This window comes from Strigops habroptila, chromosome 1 (genome assembly GCF_004027225.2).
Source record: "Strigops habroptila isolate Jane chromosome 1, bStrHab1.2.pri, whole genome shotgun sequence".
Taxonomy (NCBI): Eukaryota; Metazoa; Chordata; class Aves; order Psittaciformes; family Psittacidae; genus Strigops; species Strigops habroptila.
The window spans coordinates 91,697,533-91,718,664 of NC_044277.2; the positions used below are offsets into that span (position 1 = coordinate 91,697,533).

At 42.9% G+C, this 21,132-nt stretch overlaps 1 protein-coding gene across 1 annotated transcript; it reads right to left on the bottom strand.

The window, feature by feature from the left end:
• Positions 1–33: 33 nt before the first annotated feature.
• CD83 (CD83 molecule) lies at positions 34–14,457 on the bottom strand. Its single transcript, XM_030487938.1, has 5 exons — positions 14,338–14,457; positions 14,078–14,208; positions 3,822–4,038; positions 3,603–3,706; positions 34–1,791 (listed from the first exon to the last, which is right to left on the bottom strand). Exons 1-5 carry the CDS (start codon positions 14,378–14,380, stop codon positions 1,633–1,635), a joined length of 654 nt encoding a protein of 217 aa, XP_030343798.1. The 5' UTR covers positions 14,381–14,457; the 3' UTR covers positions 34–1,632.
• Between the last annotated feature and the right edge of the window lie 6,675 nt (positions 14,458–21,132).

Genomic DNA, 21,132 nt, shown 5'->3' on the forward strand with positions numbered 1-21,132 from the left:
AAATGCAATTGATACGGAGTATTTCTGTGTTTATTTGCCATATGTGGTGCACAAAAACAAATAGTAGGTTACTTCTGAATTTTTATTTCAAGTATGTAACACATATTTTTATGTAAAAACAGACTATAAAAAAACAAACGTGGCATTCATTTACCATGCTCTAAGTAAATTGCATACCCCTTGTAACCAATCTTCTGACCAGGAGCCCCTTTAGGCCCTGCTCATAGAGGCAATACTGAGTGATCCGCAGTGCTTTTTTTCCCATCAACACCTCAAAATTAGTCAAAGAATTACACAAAGAGCTTCCTTGTCAACAACCTGGAATTCCAAACTGCTTTAAAAATCCTAATGCTGCAGTTTAGTTCTTGAAGGCTTTAATTTTTTTTTTTTTTTTTTTATTTCTTTTTTTATTGTGTTCTTAAGTGCTTGCAAATTCTCATGTTCTGGCTCAAATTCTGATGTGGCATAATCAGCCACAGTCACTCCAGACTCCTCTTGCTTCACCTTCTGCACCAACAGCCTGATAAGGGAGGCTCCTTGATTTCAGACTCCAGAATTCCTCTTGCTTTCTTTGGTCCAAGAGAACAAGTCTTGTACTGTGTTCTTGCATTCAGCTTTTCTCATGTTCTCATTTCTCATACATACACATTGTCAGCACCAAAAATAAGTGCTTATATGTCCCATCTTCCATTCCTGTATTTCACGACTGACTTAATACATCCCAAAGATATGGATGATTTCTTCCAAGCCATGGCTATGGTCATCACTTGTGTAACTTGACTGACATAGGTGTCACATACATTTGGCTTCATGTTTATGAACCACAAAAAAAGTCATCTTTACATGTCCTTAATGTCACAGGCTTCTTCACTCTACTTTTTGTTGTTTTAAGGTTAACAGTCTTGTCGAAGCTTCCTATGGTTTGACCTATCTAGAGATGCCTCTGGGAAATGTGTCCCTATTTCTCCTGCAGAGATAGAAAGTTCCTCTCAGTCCAGGAAGATTTCCAGAGTATTTTCCCCTTTCTTATGTTTCAGCCTGTTTGTCACTCAGATTCAAAAGTGAATGTTGATTTGATCCACCCAGTACAAGACCATGAAGTCACCCCTTCAGCTTACTTGAACATCACGTGACAAGTTACATCCTATTTGCAGTAAAGGAACTACATCCAGAATCAGGCTCAGAGAAGAAACAACCCTGCACACTTATCTTTTCATACTGCAGCACCTGTTGTGTTTACTTCTGAAAGATGAGAGCTATTAGTTCGGTGAAGAGCTTAATCCGTCAGCTTTGCGCTACCATGGCCTCCCTATAACTCCGTCTTCATGTCACAGGCCTGTTCTTGCTCAGAGCAAGAGAGCTGCACAGCAGAGTGAAATAAAGTTGATACCAACTTCGTAACAGTATTGTGTAGCTCTAATGGTATTTTTTAGCCACCTAACTCCCTAAAGTTACTGTAGTGCATAACATTGTCGAAGGCTTGTCCAGCACAAGCAGATCACTGGCAGGTTTCTGATACCTTCAGGCTGTTCTGAAGAGGCTGTATATTATCATTTATTTCCTCTTCATACCACTCAGCCATCCAGCTTGTGTTGTGTTTACTGATGAGCCCCCAGTCCCATCAGCGTCAACTTAGACAGAACCTGAAGTAAGCTCAGTTTTGCAAGTGCTGTTGCCGTTTAAAGCCTGCAAAGTTGTCGTTTCATGTACATTGATGAGGGTGAGCATGTGCTGCATATCTGGTCTGGGTTTTCGACTATTGGGAGACATGCTCTCTTTTCTTAGACACATCTAAAAGAGAAAACAGAAAAGAAAGCTTAAAACTGAGAATTACAACGAAAGGCCTTTTTTTATAAAAGAAGTTTGAAAGTTTTACTTTTTCTCCTTGCTAGCCATAGCTCACTACACCTTTTCCTTTTTTTTTTTTTTGGTGACTAGAAACACACAGTACAAAGAAAAGCTGCTGTTTCTTGCTCAGTCAAGGAGCTTTATAGGACAAAAGGCTTAGTCACAAAAGGAAATTTATATTTAATTCAAGTTTTCATAGGAACAGGCCTTGCATCAAGCTCTTGAAAGTATGTTTCCACCTGCCTTCAATATAGGCTGGTGCCCGAAATACTTTCATCACGTTGTCAAAGTAAAGACCCCATCCTGCCAAACAGTCTTAATGTTGCTGTTGAGTTTAGTGGAGATAAGGCACAATCTCCACTAAAGGAGAGGACAAGGCAACCTGTAAGAACTTAACAGGCATTTTAAATAATGAAGCTCACTTGTGAGATCAGGGCAATATTAAATTTTGATGAAAGTTAGGCTGATACCTGAGACTGGACCTCACCCAAGAGTAAGATGCATGTAATTCCACCAGAGTGGTTGGCTTAACTAGACAGCTCTGCTTTTTTTTAACTGAACCACTAAAACTGGGACTTTTTTTACGTATGGGAAGGAGACATTTCTGTAGAGATCTGAAATTCTTTCAGGACACAACAGAACAGGGGCATCTGTCTCTTCTGAGTGATATCCTTGCTTTCATACTTTCATCCTAACAAATTCCTACAAGATATATCTTGTCAAACTTTAGTCTGAATGGCACAGATTACTGGCAGGATTGTCAATCGAAAAAAGAGACAGGCATAAATTTAATTGCTCCCTGAAGATGCATGAAAGGCTACATTTAGCTGCTGCTAATTAGATATTCTCCAATCAACAGTTATGATTCATCTGCTGAGGAGCAAAACAAGATGGCAAATATGAAATAGGCAGCAAAAGTTAAATGTGACCTCCCAAAATGCTGGTTTTGTTTTGGTTTTAGTTTGAAATGCAGCTGATGTTGCATTGTATCGACACCCAAGGCTCATGCTGCCTCTAAGCCAGGAGGTGCAGACCTCTGCACGAGGGGGTGACTTAACCCCTAGTGCAGACAAAGCATGGTTTCGCTTCTGTGAAGTGAGCTTCTCAAAAACCTTCTCTCCCCACCTTTCCCAGAACTACCAGCCAACATTAAGGGCATGGATAAAACCCCAAGATGTTCTTTTCCAAGGATTTTAAAATGTCTGTTTAACAATGAAGATGTAGCTTCACAAAAATTCCCATCCAAAAAGGTGTTATCACCAATTTACAGGCATGGAAACTGAGGCAAAAAGTAGGTGGACTTGAACTTGTCCATCATGCCAGCACACAAAGCAATGCCATAGGTAGGGAAGGGATCCCAGGGGCCTGTGCCTCCATCTTGGGCAAATGGTGTTCTCAGGTACCAAACCAGAAGAGCTGCTGATGTACCCTTAAACTGAAGAGTAGCCTGCATTCAGAGGAACTGGAAGCAGAAATGGGCAGTAGGGTGCAGGAAAATAACTGTCTGGTTTGAGTTAGGTCAGGGTGCAGTGAAATGTTTTATCTCTTAGGCACTCCATCCTGTGTTACTTGTACACCTGAGCTTCCTCTGGCTTTGAAAACACTGTGTGAGTGTTTAAAGGAGTTGACCACAAATTAAGTGATGAACACCAACTTGTGACTGGCTGTGTTAAGGTAGTGCTAGCAGAGAAAACGAACAGGGGTTTCATTTGTTGTTTTTAGTTGGATTATTTATAAGAAAGGGAATTACTTACACAGGTGAAAAAGATGAGCAGCAAGTAAAAAATCCCAAGGCAAGTCAGCATGAAAAGCTCAGCTTTGTGTTTTTTTAATTTTTCATCTTCTATTCCAGGGCAACCTAAATGTAAAGCAAGGTGTTTGTTACATTGTTCTGGTGTTTGTAAAATATTTTTAACTGTTACCTTCACGAAATGCCATGCAGAGCATGGGACAGTCAAAAGTCTCTACTGTACCTGTTACTTTTAATGTGACTGTGCTGCTCAGATTGTGTTCTCCTCTCTGTTCCCCCAAAGTGCACTTATATGTCCCGCTGTTTTGGCTGGTCACATTTTTGATCCTCAGCGAAAAGAAGGTGCCATTGGAGAGCTCCAGGGACCCCCCAAGTTCTTTGGGATATTGAGATTCCACATCAAGGACTTTCCATGCTATTCCTTCACCTTCTCCAGCCATCTGGAAAACACAAATATATTTCTCATCTTGGGCAACAGTGTCATCCTGAGTTTTAGGGGAAAGAGAGTTTTAAAGCCACCTTATGGCTTAAAATGCAGAGGCTGAGGAGAGGTGGGGGAGAAGGGGAACCTCAAAAGCATCAGTAGGTTCATGCTTATAATCAAAGTATATTTGCTTTTTTTCAAAATAGGCACTACATTTATAGGCAGATACTATAGAGCTATTCTGTTACAGCTTCTTAATCTGCCTCACCTGGACACAATCCTAGTACAGATTTTACATAATGAAAGGCAGGGGAAGAGTTTGCTCTCAAAGTGTCTACGCTGAGTCCCCAAAAGAGTTCAAACAGAGAGAGACAGTCCATGGGGATGGAGCTGAGGCAGCGAGAGGCAGCCCTACCTAGCTACTTAGTGCTGGCTCTGGGGACCGGAGGTCCCCAGGAGACCATGGCAGCAGGCAGGTAAACTCCACCACTACCTGCACTCGCCCTGCCGGCACACTTTTCTGCCATGCAGTGGTGGGAATTAAACCCGCCTACCCAGCAGGCATGCTGCAGTGTAGCAGCTCTGCCAGCACAGGCTGGCATCCTCCCAGCGGCCCTGCAGCCCTGAGCTCCTTGTGGGAATGCAGCCTTGGAAACTGCACTTCCCCATGCCAGTTTCTGTGCAGCTGACCCCTGAAACCACGGTGCCTCTCTGGAGGAATGGAGGTTTTCCCCCTTCCCCTCCCCTCTTTATTGAACCAAAGAACAAAAAATTGCTTCGACTCCTTCAGATTCAGTTGCGTGAAGGTCACAAGCAGGTTCTGGTGCACTTGGGGAGCATTTGTATGTTGAATTTCTTAATTGTAACCAGAAGAGCTACATTCCTTGGCATTGCTGAGAGGCTGCTGGAGGAATGAAGTGTATTCCCAGAACAGTTTGTACTGCGGGGCGATAGGATGCACTGAAAATGGCAATTGGCTGGGAACCACAAAGAAGAGAGAAATCACTAACTTGATTTGAAAGATGGGAGAAGGGTTTGAATTAGCCCATGTCCATTCTTATTCATTGACATTGCTCCCTGGGATTCGAGGCAGCGTGCCCTCTGTGAAGGTTTCCCAAGTAATGAATTCAGTCTTTCTGTGGACTAGGAGAGCCAGAGCAAGCTCATACAGTCCAAGTCTCAGCTTTTCAGCCAAACCTATAACTAATGTAAGCCAAGGCTTTTTTATTATTGTTGTTTTATTTTAATAGACACATTTTTGGATTGCATGTTGATGCTTACTTTCTATTGGTATAGCTACTGCATCAGCGTATAACAGTTACACTGTAAGTTATAAAGATTAACACAATTTTCTCATACTGAGGCTAGGAGTATCTGGTTTCCCTTTCATGTATTTGCATGAGAAAAGTGTATTTGGGAGCCTGGAGAGAACTGTGGGCCTGATGCTCTGTTATATTTTGCTACTTATGCAGCCCTAACATAGTGTAAAACAAGCTGCAGGTTGGGGAGCTTTTCAGGAACTGGGGAATCAGTGTAAAGGACAAGATTTTCATAACTGTAAAGATCTTTTCTCAGAAAGGTTTGGGTTTTTTTAATGTATTAACTGAAACACAAAGCAGTAATTCCCTGGGGCTTTCCACACTTCACCCAGCAAGAGGGAAGAAAGTACCTTCTTCCTCTTAATTCCCCAGTAAATTTGCCCCAGCTTCTCCTTATTACACTCAGCCCCAAGCAGCTATGAGACAAAGAGCATCTGTGGTGGTTTTCAGCCTGTAGGGACTTCACTGTGCTACAAGGATTTAGATATATTCAGGCCCCGCAATCAGTCAGAGATGTGGCCAGAGGAATTCCAATACCCAGGTTAGGCTCAGCTCTAGTTACAAGTGGGTCAATAGCAGTTAAGTGGATAGAGTTGACCTCCCTCAGATCTAATTTTTGCCACTCTGACTTCCCTTACCACCCCCTTCCTCAGTGAAATTTAAAACTCCTACAGGGCAATAAAAAGAACCAGCCTGGCTGCCCTTCACGTTGCACTAAAATGCAGATAGGATGTCCAAGCTATACACAGAAATTTAGTTTTCATTTGTTTCGTTGTTTGGGTTGTTTTTTAATTCACTGGTAGCATAATAATTGCTGTCTTGGTTGGTAAATGGTGCTGTGACTCTTGTGGCTGAGACCTGCGAATCAAAAAACACTTTGATCTTTCTGTATGCGATCGTAATCACCACTGCTAGTATAAGGGAGAAGTCAATTAAGTCCATGCATCCTGTGGCTGACCATGCACTTATTCCCAGTGAGAATTTTGGTAAATGATTTAACTTCCCAATTTTATGGGAGACACTGAGGAATAGGGTTTATTATCGCCTCCAAAGCTTTTTGAGGTGCTCAGTTGCTGTCACAAGTATAATGAGGGTGACCTTGGAGACAAGCAAGTCAGAACTTTGCCTTACACAGACCCACTCTGTGTAAGGCAAAGCAGCGTCCGTAAAGCTGCCCTAACACGCCTTTCCCCAAAATAGAAGAAAATGTTACATTGTAACCTGATTACTTGTGGGGAAACTAGTGGCAATCTGGAGGGGGGTGTCGAACCTCTGTATTTTGGAAGGAGAAGGAACGATTCATACGTGTGGGTTTAATTCAGGGTTTGCATGCCTCTCCTCCATTAAATCTCCCCTTTACTGAAGAGCAAAGCAGGCAAGGCAGTCCACGGAGGTGCTGCTGCGGCCTTTTTTTAGGCTAGAGAGACATCTGGTGGCATTTTTCCAGCCTCTCCACGCAGCGCAACCATCCCTGCTCAGGGGTCACAGCAACCCTTTCTCTGATGCCCGATCCAAGCCTTTTTCCACTGCAATCCTATCTCCTATTATCTTATTAAAAAAACATCAACCCCTCCCTTTTTAAATCCTCTAAGTAGTGAGGAATCGTCTGAGCAAATTTGCAGAGCGTGTCCGCATATCCCAGCTGTGTAAAAGGAAGTCCATGAGATGTTCAGTAAGGTCATCATTCTGCCTCTTGCTCTATTCAAGCTAACCTCTTTTCCCCCAAAACCTAATTAAAATTACAAATATGCCACTTTGTTTGCCACCTCCTGTGAATTACTTGGCAGACTCTCACTAGACAGATCATTTTGCAGCTCAAGCTCCTAGGATAATCCAGCACTAATTCATGCCAAGTGTCCTCCAGGTGATACCACAGCCCAAGGTAAATGCTAGGGGTTTTACCTAATTAATTCCACACAAGCTTAGAGAGATCGAAGTGAGCACTGTCAGTAGCAGCAATCCACTTGTGTAGGGACCATCTTTAAGCAGCGAAAAAATATTTTCCGCCTGCATTTCCTTTGTGTTCATTTCCCTTCTACCTTGCTGGTGAGCAAGCAGCAGCACGCTGGCTCCCCCTGCTCCCCAGCTCCAAAGGAAGGAGAAAAGGGAGCTGGTGTTTTCCTGCTCCCGTGTTTGCTGTAATGGCTCTACCAAAATTCAAAAGGCAAGTGATGACCGTGCAGGACCAGTAGAAATGCTACTGAATCCATTTGCATTAAAAGAATCTCGTTGCCATGCTGGCTGCTGGAGGTTTCTGAAGCAAGAATTTTGCCGGGAAACAGGGACCTGCAGGCTGGCAGCATCATTCTGCCTATCTGCATAAAACTACCCACTAAGAAAATCAAACAACAAAAGAAATGTGAGTGTATGTTTATTGTCACATGTGCATTGGCCAGCGGCAGTGTCTGTGACAGGCTTTTTCAGAAATCAGCTGTGGGGCTAAGTCCGTTGTTTTCCATCACCTCCATACCAATGAGAGTAAATGCTGCCCCCAGGGGCTGATACTGTCCAGCATCTTCCTTAACAACCTGGACACTGGGATAGAGCACGTGCTCAGCAAGTTTACAGATAATACAAAGCTGGGAGGAGTGGCTGTTGCACCAGAGAGTTGTGCTGCCATCCAAAGGGATCTCAATAGGCTGGGGACATGGGCTGAGGGGAACCTCATGATGTTCAGCAAATGGAAATGGCAAGTCCTGCCCCTAGCGAGGAACAAATCTATGCACCAGGGCAGGCTGGCCCAACCTGTTAGAAATGCCCCGATGTCCTGTTGGACATCAAGTTGACCATGAGCTGGCGATGAGCCCTTGTGGCAAAGCTTCCTGGCTGCACTCAGCAGAGCATCTCCAGCAGGCCGATGGAGGTGATGCTTCCCCTCTGCTCAGCTCAGGTGAGACACACCTGGAGTGCTGGGTCCAGCACTGGGCTCCCCAGTACAAGAGAGACAGGGACATATTGGAGAGAATCTAGTGAAAGGCCACAAAGATGATTAAAGATTTGGAGCATCTGACGTATGAGGAAAGCCTGAGAGAGCTGCAACTGTTCAGCCTGGAGGAGACCAGCCTCAGGGGCATCTTATCAATATGTGCCTGATTGCCAGGGGGATAAAGAAGCTGAAGCCAGATTCTTCACAGTGGCCTCCAGAGGCAAAATAAGAGACAATAAGCACAAACTGAAATTCAGGAAATTCCATTTAAACATAAGAAAAACCTTTTTTACTGTAGGGGTGATTGAACACTGGAATGGGTTGCCCAGAGAGTGTGAGGAGTCTCTATCCTTGGAGATATTCAAAACCCAACTGCACACAGCCCTGAGCAACCGGCTTTAGTTGCCTTATTTTAGTGAGTTTAACTGAAAGTTATTCTAGTTCCCAAAAGCTTGGAAACCCTTGGTCTAAAGTAGTTGAAATTTTCCAACATGTATTCTCTAGTCAACTAGACCAATTCCTGTTAAGCTTTTCCTAGCCCAGAGCTTTTTGGTAAGAATAGTGGTGGTGATACAGTGGATATTAAAATGGCATGTTTGTTTGAAAATACCACTGTGCTGATATGTTCTGTTCTCTGACTGGATAAATTATGAGAAATAGGTAGAATAATTAGGCCTCCAAAATTTAAGTGCTCTTAAGCAAATATTTCTTCTTCAGAGAACTAAAAACAAGGTGGAAAAAGGAGGAGGAACACTTTTCTTGTTCCTAGCTGGCTGAGTTTTAGCTGCAGATTTGAAAACTGCTACACAATTACATGATAGTGCCACTAGACAAAGGCAATTCACCCATTCTGTAGTGCTTATGCCCAACTAATCAATTAAAACTTAATTTTGTCATGTACATGTGAGATCAAGCAGTTGTTAGCTTCTGTTCTCTGCTCCCATTAAATACCTTTTCTCATCGAACTTTTCCCAGATTAAGGTGGTATGTTGGATCCCAAAGTACCGATATAGTCCACTTATCCAAACTATAGTCCAATAGTTTTTATTTAAAAAAAAATAAAGATTCAGGTCCAAAACTGATGTCAGTTTAAGAGCGGACTGAATTAGCATTGATTTATTTTCTTTTGAGGGTGGGATGATTGTAAAAATGGTTTTGTTTAAAATTATACCAGGAATAATGGCCAAGCTGAAATTTCTAACTGCAAGGGATCTGAAAACTATATAGAGCCAGAAGGAATGTATTTCCTGAAGCAAAATATCTAGAATTCTGGCAATGCCTGACAGCCAACATATAGTGAGTCACAACTGAGCTGAAACCACTAAATAGGTGTTTTTTTCAGCACAAAAGCACTTTCACATTTGATTAGTGCTAAAGGTGCATTCATATGGTTCCTACACAGTGTCATGTAGAGATACCAATGTTAAATTTGAAAAAATCCAACATATACTGTGGGCTTATGTGAGTGGAATTTGACTTTTCGGGGGGGGGGGGGGGCGGGGCGCGGGGGGAGGAGGGAAGTGGGAGGGCAGAAGAAAAGAGAAACCAAAACCAAAACACAAAACAACGGCAAACAAACTGCATGGCACGTGAGCCAGCTGGAAAAGCCCTCTGACTCAGCCACACAGCCTCTATTGTTTTGTTGAGGTTTTTTTAGCTAAGGGCATCCAGTGCTAGCTCATATCAGGCAAAAGAATTGTTTTGATCAGGAAATCATTTCCACTGCTCCCTTGTTGTCTAAATCATCAATGTTTGGAGCTACTTGGAGCTGAATAGATGTCTGAGGAACTTCACTGCATTTCTTCAAGTATGTTAGAAATCAGACTGAAGCAATTTGGTGACTATCTATGCTAATAGAAAATAGCTATGCACATTTAGCAAAAGTAATTTCCTTTGAATGAAAGTGTCTATAAGGTTTATTCTTATTTTGTAATATGACTTCCCCCTCTGCCATGATTTTATAGTTTTCAGGGAAGTTTTATAAAGTTAACAGAAATCACTGAAATGCAGCCTTCTTTCCTCTTCCTCAAGATTTGTTTTAGATTAAGACTTTTTGGCTATCTCATGAACAAAATAGGGAAATATCCACTGGGACTTCATTTGTATGTGTTTAAACTTGGTTTTCAAACTGAATATGAAGTGATAATTATGAGGGTTTATGAAGTGGTTCTCATTTTCAATGTGCTACACAAAGAGAAACTGTTCAGTTTTCAATGGCCTTACAAGGCAGAAAGGTAAGTAAAGTTTCATTGCCCAGATTCTTGTTTCTTAGGTGGGCCGATTCGAACAAGTATTTCCATATGCAATTCCCGGTGCCTGGGTGCATGCAAAAATGACCTAGATTTCAGGTCTTGATTGGCAAACTTCCACATTGCTCATATACAATATTATGGCATGTAGGGAAGCCCAGCACTCCTAAAAAAAGAATCACACTTAAAGGATATCATCATTATGAACTTCCTAAATTTTTCATGGTCATATAGTGAACGAGATGAGAGCTGCACCAGGCTGGAAGAGGACTTGGTGCTCTACCTTCTCCCCAATATACTAGGACTGCCTTCTTCAAGTATTTCTAAGTAAAAATCATTTTGTCTGAGCTGAGTGACTCTGGTCCTGATTCTGAACAGAACTATTTACACTCATAACTCATGTATTTGCATACACTCACATATGCAAATAACCTAATTAGCTCCAAGGATACTGGGTACACAACAGGTTAAACACATGCACACCTTTTTGCAGTACAAGACATTAGCAAAAGTGAAGGAACTGATGAATGCAATCTAGTGGGATTTTGACACCAGAATATGAACTCCTTTAAACAATTACTTCTCCATACAGAACTGAAAAAGCAAGTACTTTTAAATAGTATCTCTCTATTTTTAAGCAGATTATAATAAACTATTTAAAAGTACCCCTTAACTGGTCAGAGCATGCAGAGGTGCCAGCAGAAAGGAGGGGTTTGTTCACTGAGTGTTTACCATGCACAAGCAGCTGCACGTGCAGCTCCATAACATTGTCACCATCATTTTTTTTAGAGCAGCAGAAGCAAAGGTTAATTGCTTGCATTTACTGCACAGTTCAAAGTGACCTCATACAAAAGATTTAGCCGAACAGCTGCTTGAACTTTACAGTCTGAAATTTCATACCATTTGTTGGAATTACCTTTTAATTAGCCCTTTGGGGGTATATGTGGTGTTTATTGATTAATCCTTCGGTAGCTGTTTTTTAAATAACAGATTAATTCTCTATGTTGGGTAGCCCAGTCACGCTGCACCGTTCCCCTGCACTCCTTTTGCAGGGTTGGATGGGGACAGAAGCACACAGCCAAAATGAGAAGAAGAGGCGAGGCTTCAAGCTGGGGCTTCTTTGCTATTTAGGTAGCCTCACAAGTAGAAGTATTACTTCTTCAGCACAAAAGAGTGAACCTAAATTACTTTTTCCTGCCAAGAGTCAGGCTCATTGGCTTTGGTGCTGTGCTTTTCCTAATATGGCTGTGGCTGTGGCTTGGGCTAGCGTCACCAGGAGTGGCGTTAACTGCCTGTCCCCACTTCCTACCTCTCTCCTGGGATGAGTAACCAGAGAACTACAGTACCCTGGCAGGTGCCGTCATCCCCTGAGGATGCTGGCAAGAGCTGAATATAGCTAGATTTTGTTTCTTCTTGTAGTTTTGGCAGTGCCATCAGAGAAAAAAACCACGAGTTTCTGTCATGCTGGGCACTGGAAAAACAAGTCTTTTCCTGAGTGAAACGGATGAAGGAGGAAAAGTGAGGAGACCATGGAGGGAGAAGTCATTGACAGGACAGGGCGGTGAATGTGCAGTGACAATCTGGACTGTAGCAGCCTGACTGCTACAAAGGGAAGCAGCACTAGTGAGGGCTGTCGAGGAAGGGGCATACACAAGAAGCATCATGAAATATCACCCTTCCCGGCATGTGCAGTCATTTTGTGCCCAGGTAGAACTGGAAAGAGCTACAAGACAGCACAGAATTGTGTCTACAGGGTTTCCTTACACTCTTTCGTCAGGACAATGGCTTTTGGCTCCTGTTAGCTGCCTGGCCATTCCAGCTGCCACTGAACTCGGGGAAGGACATGATTCTAGAGGACCCCCACAACTTCAGCCTGCTGAAACTGTCTTCATTTTTCTTGACTTCTGACACTGGTTTGGGGGAGAATTTTCAGGGATCCAGTCAACCTTGCTGTTTATTCTTCTCCCATCCTTTACCACTTCTGCTCAACTCCTCCAGGTCCACCAGACGCATGGTTTGCTTCCAATGAGCTCCCTGCCCTGCCTAAACTCTGTGAGGAACATGGGACCTTAAATAATTAGCATGTGTCTGTGGGGAAAATATATGTCCTTATGCAGCTTTTAAAGCAGCAACAGCAAAAAAGAATAATCGGACATCTATCCCAGCTCACACAGTAATGGTCAACCAAATGAACTATTCTCTCCTCTCTATCTCCCTCCCATGCCTAGTTCAGCATTTTGGAAAAAGGAGACTATAGATGCTGCACTTGCTGATGGGCTGGTAGCCAGATGTTCAAAACAGCTCTTTCAGACTTTGGTACCTTTGAGTTGTAGTTGTCATCTAATCAGTAGGCAGATGCTCATTGTTCTACCAGCACTGAAGCTCAAATACATCGCAAGTTTCAACCATAGAAGCCCTATCTAATAACACTGTTTGTCAGTTTACTGTAGGGAATAATTTTAAAACTATAGCTGACCAAACTGCTGGGGAAGCCAAGGCTGTGGCTTTATGTTCCGACAGAGATAAATGAACAGTTTTCACCCAGCAAAAATAGGTATTTTTCCCTTCCACTGTTCTCCTATCGCATGGGAAAGTAATTCAACTCTGTAACAAAATCTTTATTTGCAGATTGAGTTTCCACTATTACAACAAGCAAGAGAGTTGACTTCACAGGCAACCAGAGGACCACCAGGATTGGCCCATGGTAAGCAGCAGAAGTGGGGGATGGGGGAGAACAAAACTTTACCTTTTTTCCTGTTAATTTGGCTCATCCCATAAGCTGAAACTATGCACTGAGGTATAATATATGGTGCCATACAGCAAGTTAACAGCTACTTCTTCAACCACTGGGCAACTCTGCCTCTATCTCTATGAGATATTTCATCTCAAAAGTGTTGAGCAGGACTTTTCTGCTTATTAGCCAATTGATTCTTGTAGTCCCTCCTGCAACAGAGTCAGCAGGGCTCCCCTTCTTTGGAAATGGCCAGTCAAGGTGTAACTTTTACTTCAGGACTGCTAAAAGCTAACTCAGAATTTCTAGCTCTCCACTTGCCTTCTGCATACCCTGCCTTTATGCCCACTCCCACCAGCCAAATCTTCCTAGAAAATAGCAAGTACTCATTTAGTTCTTCTATTTCAAATTAAAAACCAGCTCTTGGTTTGGGGGGAGATTAACCACGGAACAACATCATTGATGTTGCAAGGTTTAAATACCATTTTTTGCTCTGAATTAAAATCTTGGCAAGACTCCTCTTTGGAGTAGTATTTGACAGGCTATATGTGGGGCATCACCTGAATTCTGATCCCTGGAAGCCAGCAATAGTTAGAACAACAGGCCAAGAACAATTCAAGGATCACACTCGAATAGTCTGTCTACAATGTCATGGAAAACGCATGTTCTCCGAGATCAGCTCAAACGCTTTAATTGCTGCTTTATCTCTGCTGTACTGGCAGGAGGATGCCTCTGCATAAAATAACACATTTTATAGAAGACAAGCCAGCATCAGGTAGGAAAGCAAAGCAGACTGCTCTTATGCTTATATACTTATGCTTTTTTCTTACTTTATACCAAGACACTGTCTGGTAGGTGATGGAGGTGTCCCGAAGAACTTTACAGGGCAGCAGCGCTTCTTCAGCACATCTCACAGCAATGTCTGGGACAGCCACAGAAGCCCCACGGATCAAGCACCGAACTGCAAAGCACAGGTACACATTGTCTTTAAAAGAGATTGCTTAGGTAATCCTTCCCATCCTCCCAAAACATATGCCCACAAAATAAATGTGAAAGACCAGAAAGAAAAAATGCAAAGCTTCCCACTTACCATTGCACAGAATGATGAGTAGAGTGTAGACAACCAAAGGCATGGCTTTTACTGCTTCAAATTAGAAAGCAACAACAACGTGCCTCTGCACAGGATGGGCTGTGAGAGCAGAGTGAAAGTGCTACTGCTTCTAGAGTGGTATTTCTGGAGGCAGACCGGGAAATCCCCTACATGGCTTATCTCAAAGTTCCCCGTCACAGGGAAAATACCTACGTGTAGAAGCCAGTGCTCCTCCCATTATATGTTAAATCATTCTCATTTCTGCAACCGCCTGCACTGGTAGCACCTCAGCTCCTTTTTTTTTTTTTTTTTCTTATTTTTTTTCTCCCTTTGTGTTGATCTGAACTGAAATAAGGTTGATTATGAGGCACTGTGGGTCAGCGTGAAGGGCTGAATTGAAATCAGCACTGAAATAATCTCTCTCTCGGGTGACAAAACAGCAGGGGAAAGGGTTTGTCAGCCCCTCAAAATCCCCTCTCAACCTTCTCTCTGCAGATCTAACAGACTAGTATCTATGCAAAGGTTGGCCATATGAAGTGACATTTCTGAAACCACATTTAAGCCTGTAGGTTGTAACACCACAAAGACACTGTGACTTGGATCCAAGGGCTATAGAGGAGTTTACAACAAGGCTGAGCAATGCATACTCTATTTCTGTAGTGTTACACATGCAACTTCCCACGTAGGCACTCATGATGTGAAAGTAGTTTCTCTTCTTAGTGTCATTTTCAAGACAATCAGGGGCAGCTGGAGACATAATTCTACCAAAGTATATGTTCGAAAATTTCCTCATGAAAAAAATAAAAATCAAGGCAGCTTCCAGAAGAGGAATCATTTGGACATCCCCTCAATATATCTGAAAAAAAACCAACCAGACAAAAAAGGTCCTTTCCTTGTGATCTGTAAAAGCTGTTTCCCCCTGGAGAATTTTTGAGGAAGTCTGAGGTTGATCACAGAAGCATTTGCAAATCATGAACCTCTGAAAGTTGCTGACGTCTTATTTTTGGAAAAGAGTTGTGGCTCCTGTCCTTAGGCTACTGAGATCACAATAGAGAGAAGCCAGTTAGGAGGGGGTTTTTGGAGTTTTGATGGGTGAAGAGTAGGCTCAGCCCCGTTTAAAAACCAAGTTCCTGAAAGCCACATCAAACTGGGCACCCTAAAACCAAGAAAGCATTGTGAGAAGAAATCAGTTTGACAAGTCCTCAGCATGCAAAAGTCCAACTCAGACGGGTAAGCACTGCGGGTAGGTAAGACTTTCAGAAACCCCAATCTGTTCTGTGAGGGAAGTCAGACAGGAATTTCACCAGGGGCTTTGCTGTTGAAATAGCCTAGTTCTTTTTAAAGCTTTTTGCTTCTGTCTTCATTGGCCTGCATTGTAAATGTAACAAGCTGTAAGCCTTCTTTTACTCTTTGTGTTTTCTGTTTTCAAGGACCTCAATCCATTACTTCGAAGGTACAAATAAAGTATAATCCCAGTGGATCTCTTGAGAGGGAGAGAAAATCCTGACCTCTCACTTCTTTCTCCTGTGTGAAATAATAGAGTCCTTGAGAAGACAGAAGTGAGGAGGGGTTGCTGAAGGAAATCTTGGAGAGAAGAGGGCTCCAGTTAATATATTTCACATCTGTTCTTCACTAAAATGATGGCTTTCCTGCCCCCATGAGTCAGTCACACATCAAGCCCACCTCCAAGCAGGGCACTCAGCTTTTACCCAAGTGCCTCTTTCTGTGAGTCCTGCAGAGCTACGTATTTATCCTTCATAAACCAGCCAAGAGGCAAAAACCTTATCTACCTCCCTTTTCATTGTGGGGAACCCCCCAGTGCACAAACCACAGAAAGCTCCTGCCCCTGCTGTGGGTCAGCCCACAGCAATCTTTCCCAAAATGGCCTGACCAGATGTAGTCTGGAAGGGCTGTGGCATGCCTAAGGCTGAGGTCACAAGTTTGCCCACACAGAAGTGCTCTGAAGGAAAGCATAACAGGTCAGGCTTCAGTTTGATCTGGGAAATGTACATGCCACACACGCTTGCCAAGGTGATGTTAAACAACATTATTCCTTGGTTAGTTAAAATACAGGATTAAAATACAGGAGTTAGGACTTTTCAAAACACATGCTTTTTCCCTCTAGGACAGGCATAGCTTCAAGCAAAACAGCCCTTTTCCTCCAGAAGTATTTGCAAGCTCAGCTGCTGTTCCACAGCACAGTATGTGAAGCAAGAGAGCAAGATATGAAAAACAAAAACTGAAACTCCCTTTGCTGGGGAAGGAGAAATCATTTTGCTTCTAAACTTTCCCTGGTTGGGTTTTTTTCTTTAGGGAAACTTTGAGCTGGGCTGTACTTTCCATCCTAACTTTTAATATCCTTTATATGGTTTCAAAGAGCAAGCCTATTATCTCCAGAGCCTTGGAAGCTTCTTCAAGTTTCTCTCCAGACCTGAGCAGCGGAAGCAATGGGACCTCAGCCGGACAGGTTCAGGTGTGGAAGTGAAGAGGCAGTGATTGCCTGTCAGCCTTCTCCATGAGAAATAGATCCACATCTTTGCAGGGCCCTCAGGAAGCACAGGAGCAGCACAGTTACGTGAGCAAGTGGAGTTTATCATTAAACGCATTGTTCTGTGGATCTAATGAGACCTGCTTTCCTGCAGGTGTGTCCTGTTGCCTCTTCCTCTCCTTCTCTCACCCATACTGCTCACTACACCAACTGTAAGCCCTCAGTCTCTCTGAGCAAGAAGCACCATCTGCTCTGGTGAGTCCAGAGCCGCACACGTGACGACTGACATTAGCAAGCAGCGTGTAAAATGGCTGTGTTCTGCCTACCTTTGCCATAGCCAGGGCACTCGTTTGGATCTCTGTCTTTGACCCAGCTGCTGATTTTCATGAATTTCATAGGCATTAATTCTTTTTGAGTCCCAATCCCTCTGTCAGTTTGATAGAAAGCAGGTTCAGAACATACTGGCTGATAGACAGCCAGATGGCATGATCACAGAAATTTCATTCTCTGTGGGAAATGAGGCTAGAAGCACAAGGATGTGGAATGGATTCATGGGATAAGGTTAAAAAGTCAAGACTCTGTATTTTTTTCAGTGTTGATAGAGCCTTGAGAATGTTGTTCATGGAATGGTATCCTTTTTTCTTAAACCAGGTAGGTACTGGGTCCCTTGGATACTCAGGTAGTGGATTTTTCTTATTTTTTATTCCAGTGTGTGGCTGAAAAACATATGTAAGGTTCCTTCTTACTTCATGTATTTGCCCCTGAGTGCCAGCATTCATCAGGAAGCACAGAGTTTTAGAAAAAACAAAACCTCAGGTCTCTAAGGAGTACAAGGAATACAGAGCTCTCCACAATGAAGAATCAGAGGTTAAAAGCGAGGTGGCAAAGCAGCATTTAGCATTTCTGGGAAGGCATAGATTTTTCTGTATTGGGATATGATTACCAAATATCCCTTGTTCCACTGCGTTTAGGTTGCTCCTTTCAATAAGGTCCATCCGTGTGCCTCATGTCTATTGTGAAGCAACTGATGAGGGGGGCTGTTTATTTATTTTTATTATCATTAATCTCCTACGTGGCAATAAATGCTGTCTGCTTCAGTTCAACTGACAAAACCAGAAAGGCTTTTATGTTTAGTAGACAGCCGTTTCTAAAATGACATACTATGTGTAATGTGGCATTGTCAGCCAAAAGAACAATGACAGAAGAATCAAGAGCCACAAATGCAGAATAGTCATGTATTTTGAGGGGCCCAGCAGAGCTGCATTTACTTTCCTGTCATGCTAAAATCTTGATGTTCACCATGCCAACAATTAAAAGCAACTGAGAGTTTCCAGATTGCAGCTAATGAGATGTGCGTAGATTACTCACAAACTGGAGCTTGGAAAGTTTAACGACAAAGTTCTCTTCCCTGCCCCTTCATGGCACATATTGGGTTAGGGTCAATTTTGCTGTTTAAACAGTGGCAATCCAGCAATACTGAGAAACCAAAACACTGGAACTCTGACCTGCTGGGCGGCGCAGAGCTTTGTGCTACAGACTGTCTTCTGCTGCCAGCTCAATAAATAACACCCAATTAATTATACACAAGCAGCCAATCCTCTGAAACGTCTGGACTTTGGAGTGAGCCAGTTGAGATGTGCCAGCCCTGCTTGTCGAAGTACTGATTAAGCATGCTCATATAGAAATTGAAACGTGACCCAAAATACAGACCCAAAATGAAGGTATCAAAAATCAGAAAGCAACTGTTGAAACTGTCAGCCTGGGAGTTTAGAAACTGTCTTTAAGTTTCTTTAAGGAGCAAGAACTTACCCTGTGTCTACCTATGCAACTGTACGAACTGGAATAAGGCTATATTGAAGCTATTGGTTAGCTAAGCAGGCTAAGGCGCTGCATTCAAACTGTGGTGTCGCTGGAGTACAGATTGAAATCTCATTTTCAACAGGTCCCTGGTTCCTCCTTTGTCATCAGTGTGCTAGATGGTGCTGCCATCACCAGGACTAGGGACTTCTTGGACCAGAGCTTGCAGACTTTGATGGACTCCCCATTGCTCACCTTTCATGTGGGGTCGCCCATGCCGCCTTCTCCAGAAGGTAAGGAGCAGATTATTGCCTGCTGTCTACTGAATTCTGTAACAGTAGTCCCCACACAGTCCCAGCCTTGCAGAACTCCTTCTTGGACCTTGCATCTCCTTACCACACCTAGCCAGGCAGTGTTTTAGTAGAGATCTAACCCCTGAATCATGCAGTGGAAATATTTACTCTTTCTGGTGCTCTTTTATCTTGCCTGTACACCTTCCCTAGACATGCATGCTATGGGACTTCTTACATTGGAAAAGAATGAAGGATCCCAGTAGGTCAGCTTGTACTCTTAGCTGAGTGCACAGCCCACCAGGAGTGTAGTTCAGGAAACCCTCTTGGGAGCAGCCTGTGCTAACAGCAGGTCTCACAGGGTGCCCTGACTGTTGTGCCCAATCTGTGGACCCAACCATCCATACGGACCAACTGTGCCAAGCTGAGGCCCCTCTCCTGGTGCCTCCAAGACCTTTTGTTTTGGGGTGGGTATTTTTATACCTTCCCCATGTGAGGTCCCACTGAGTCATGGGACTTCCTCATCAACTTCCCCCACCATCCCCAGCAGCAGAAAGAGGAAGCCTGGTGACAAAGTCCTGGTTAATGAAGAGCCTCTATCTGTTCCCTTTTCCTCTCAGGTCTCCCAGCGTGGCACCAGTGGGCACTGTCCACTGGCTCTTGAGATGCTTTCAGGGTGGTGTGCCCTGCCCCTTTTGGATCCCAACCTGTATATTCCTGACCCTTTAACCCTGATCTTCCTCTCTTCTCTCCTTTGTTGTCCCTTGAGATCATTTGGCTTCCCCAGGTCTTTCAAAGAACAGTGAACTAGTAACCAGTGAACTGAGATCAGTGCAGGCATATACTGACCTTAAACAGAATACTTGTGTAGCCTGAAAAGAGTGAAGCCAACTCACCCCCACTATGTGTAATAACTTTGTGTGTTCACCAAATTGTCTTCTCACCATACGCCCTCTTTTCAAGTTCCTTCATAAATAGGTTAAACAGCAGGAGCCTAGGAACAAAACCCCCTCAAACATCACTGGAGACCTCCCTCAGATGTGAACGCTGGCCATTTATCCTCCTCTTTAAATAGGTTATTCACATGAAGACTTTTTCTCTTGTCCCATGGGGCCTTAACTTCTTTCAGAGTCCTTACTGGTGGACCTTTATGTCTTTGGAAATTGTTCCTGGGACTCTATATGGCTGACCTTGTTGTGGTTTTCATTTAACTTGCCAGAGTTTATGATCCTTTCTATTTCCCATTCTTGGACACAACTTTTCTTTTCTGAAGAAAGTCCTCTGCTTCTAATAAATTCCTTTATCCTGCTGTTAGCCATGTCAGCTTTCCTTTTGGTCTTTCCAAAGTCTTTGTCTGTAACACAGAGGCTTAGAGCAATTGTACTCCTACATGTTATGTTTTAAATAGTCACCATGCAAACATTTTTGCCTTCAGTCATCCATTTTAGTTTCTTTTTAGCAAGATTCCTTGTTCCTATGTAATTCTATTGTATTTGGGGTGGTTTTTTTGCTTTTGTTCCCTAGGCAAGAACATTGAGCAGGGGCATTTTGAACCAGGTTCTGCATGTTGCTCAGGCCTAATATAAAAGCTTCTTCTTTTGTAGGCCTTTTCATGCAGCAACACTATTTTATTTCTCTGCAGCATCAATCTCCGATGTGACATTTACCCAATATGCAGGTGGGAAACTGATATCTTCTGTTACTGTTGCATTCTTGCCCTGTCAGCAACTCTGATCTCCCTCAGCATGTAATAGATGCAGACATCTGATCTAACCCTGATATGGCATATTTTTGACTTAGGCTAGGAATGTCAAGCTATATAGGTTTTGAGCTGCTTGTAAACACAATTAGCTTGCTACTCAGATTTGGCACAAAACTTTCTCTAGTACATGTTACCACTTCTCTACTGCTGGTGCCTCCTCTGGTTTTGGTTTTTTTTTGCCTATATACTTTTTACCTCAATTCTAGAGCATCAGATTAATTGCCTTTTTCCCATCAAACTTCTGATACGCATAGTGTAAGATCATCCCTGCTTAAAATTGGGCATTTTTGTTTCCTTATCTTGTTTATTAGACTTCTAGCATTTATAAAGAAGCATTCTTTATTTTTATATATATATATACTATGGGATTCTTTTTGTTTGATTTTTCTGTATTCTTTCTCTTTCACTTTCACCAAATCATTGTTATTCACTGGAGGATAAAGATTTCCCAACTTCCT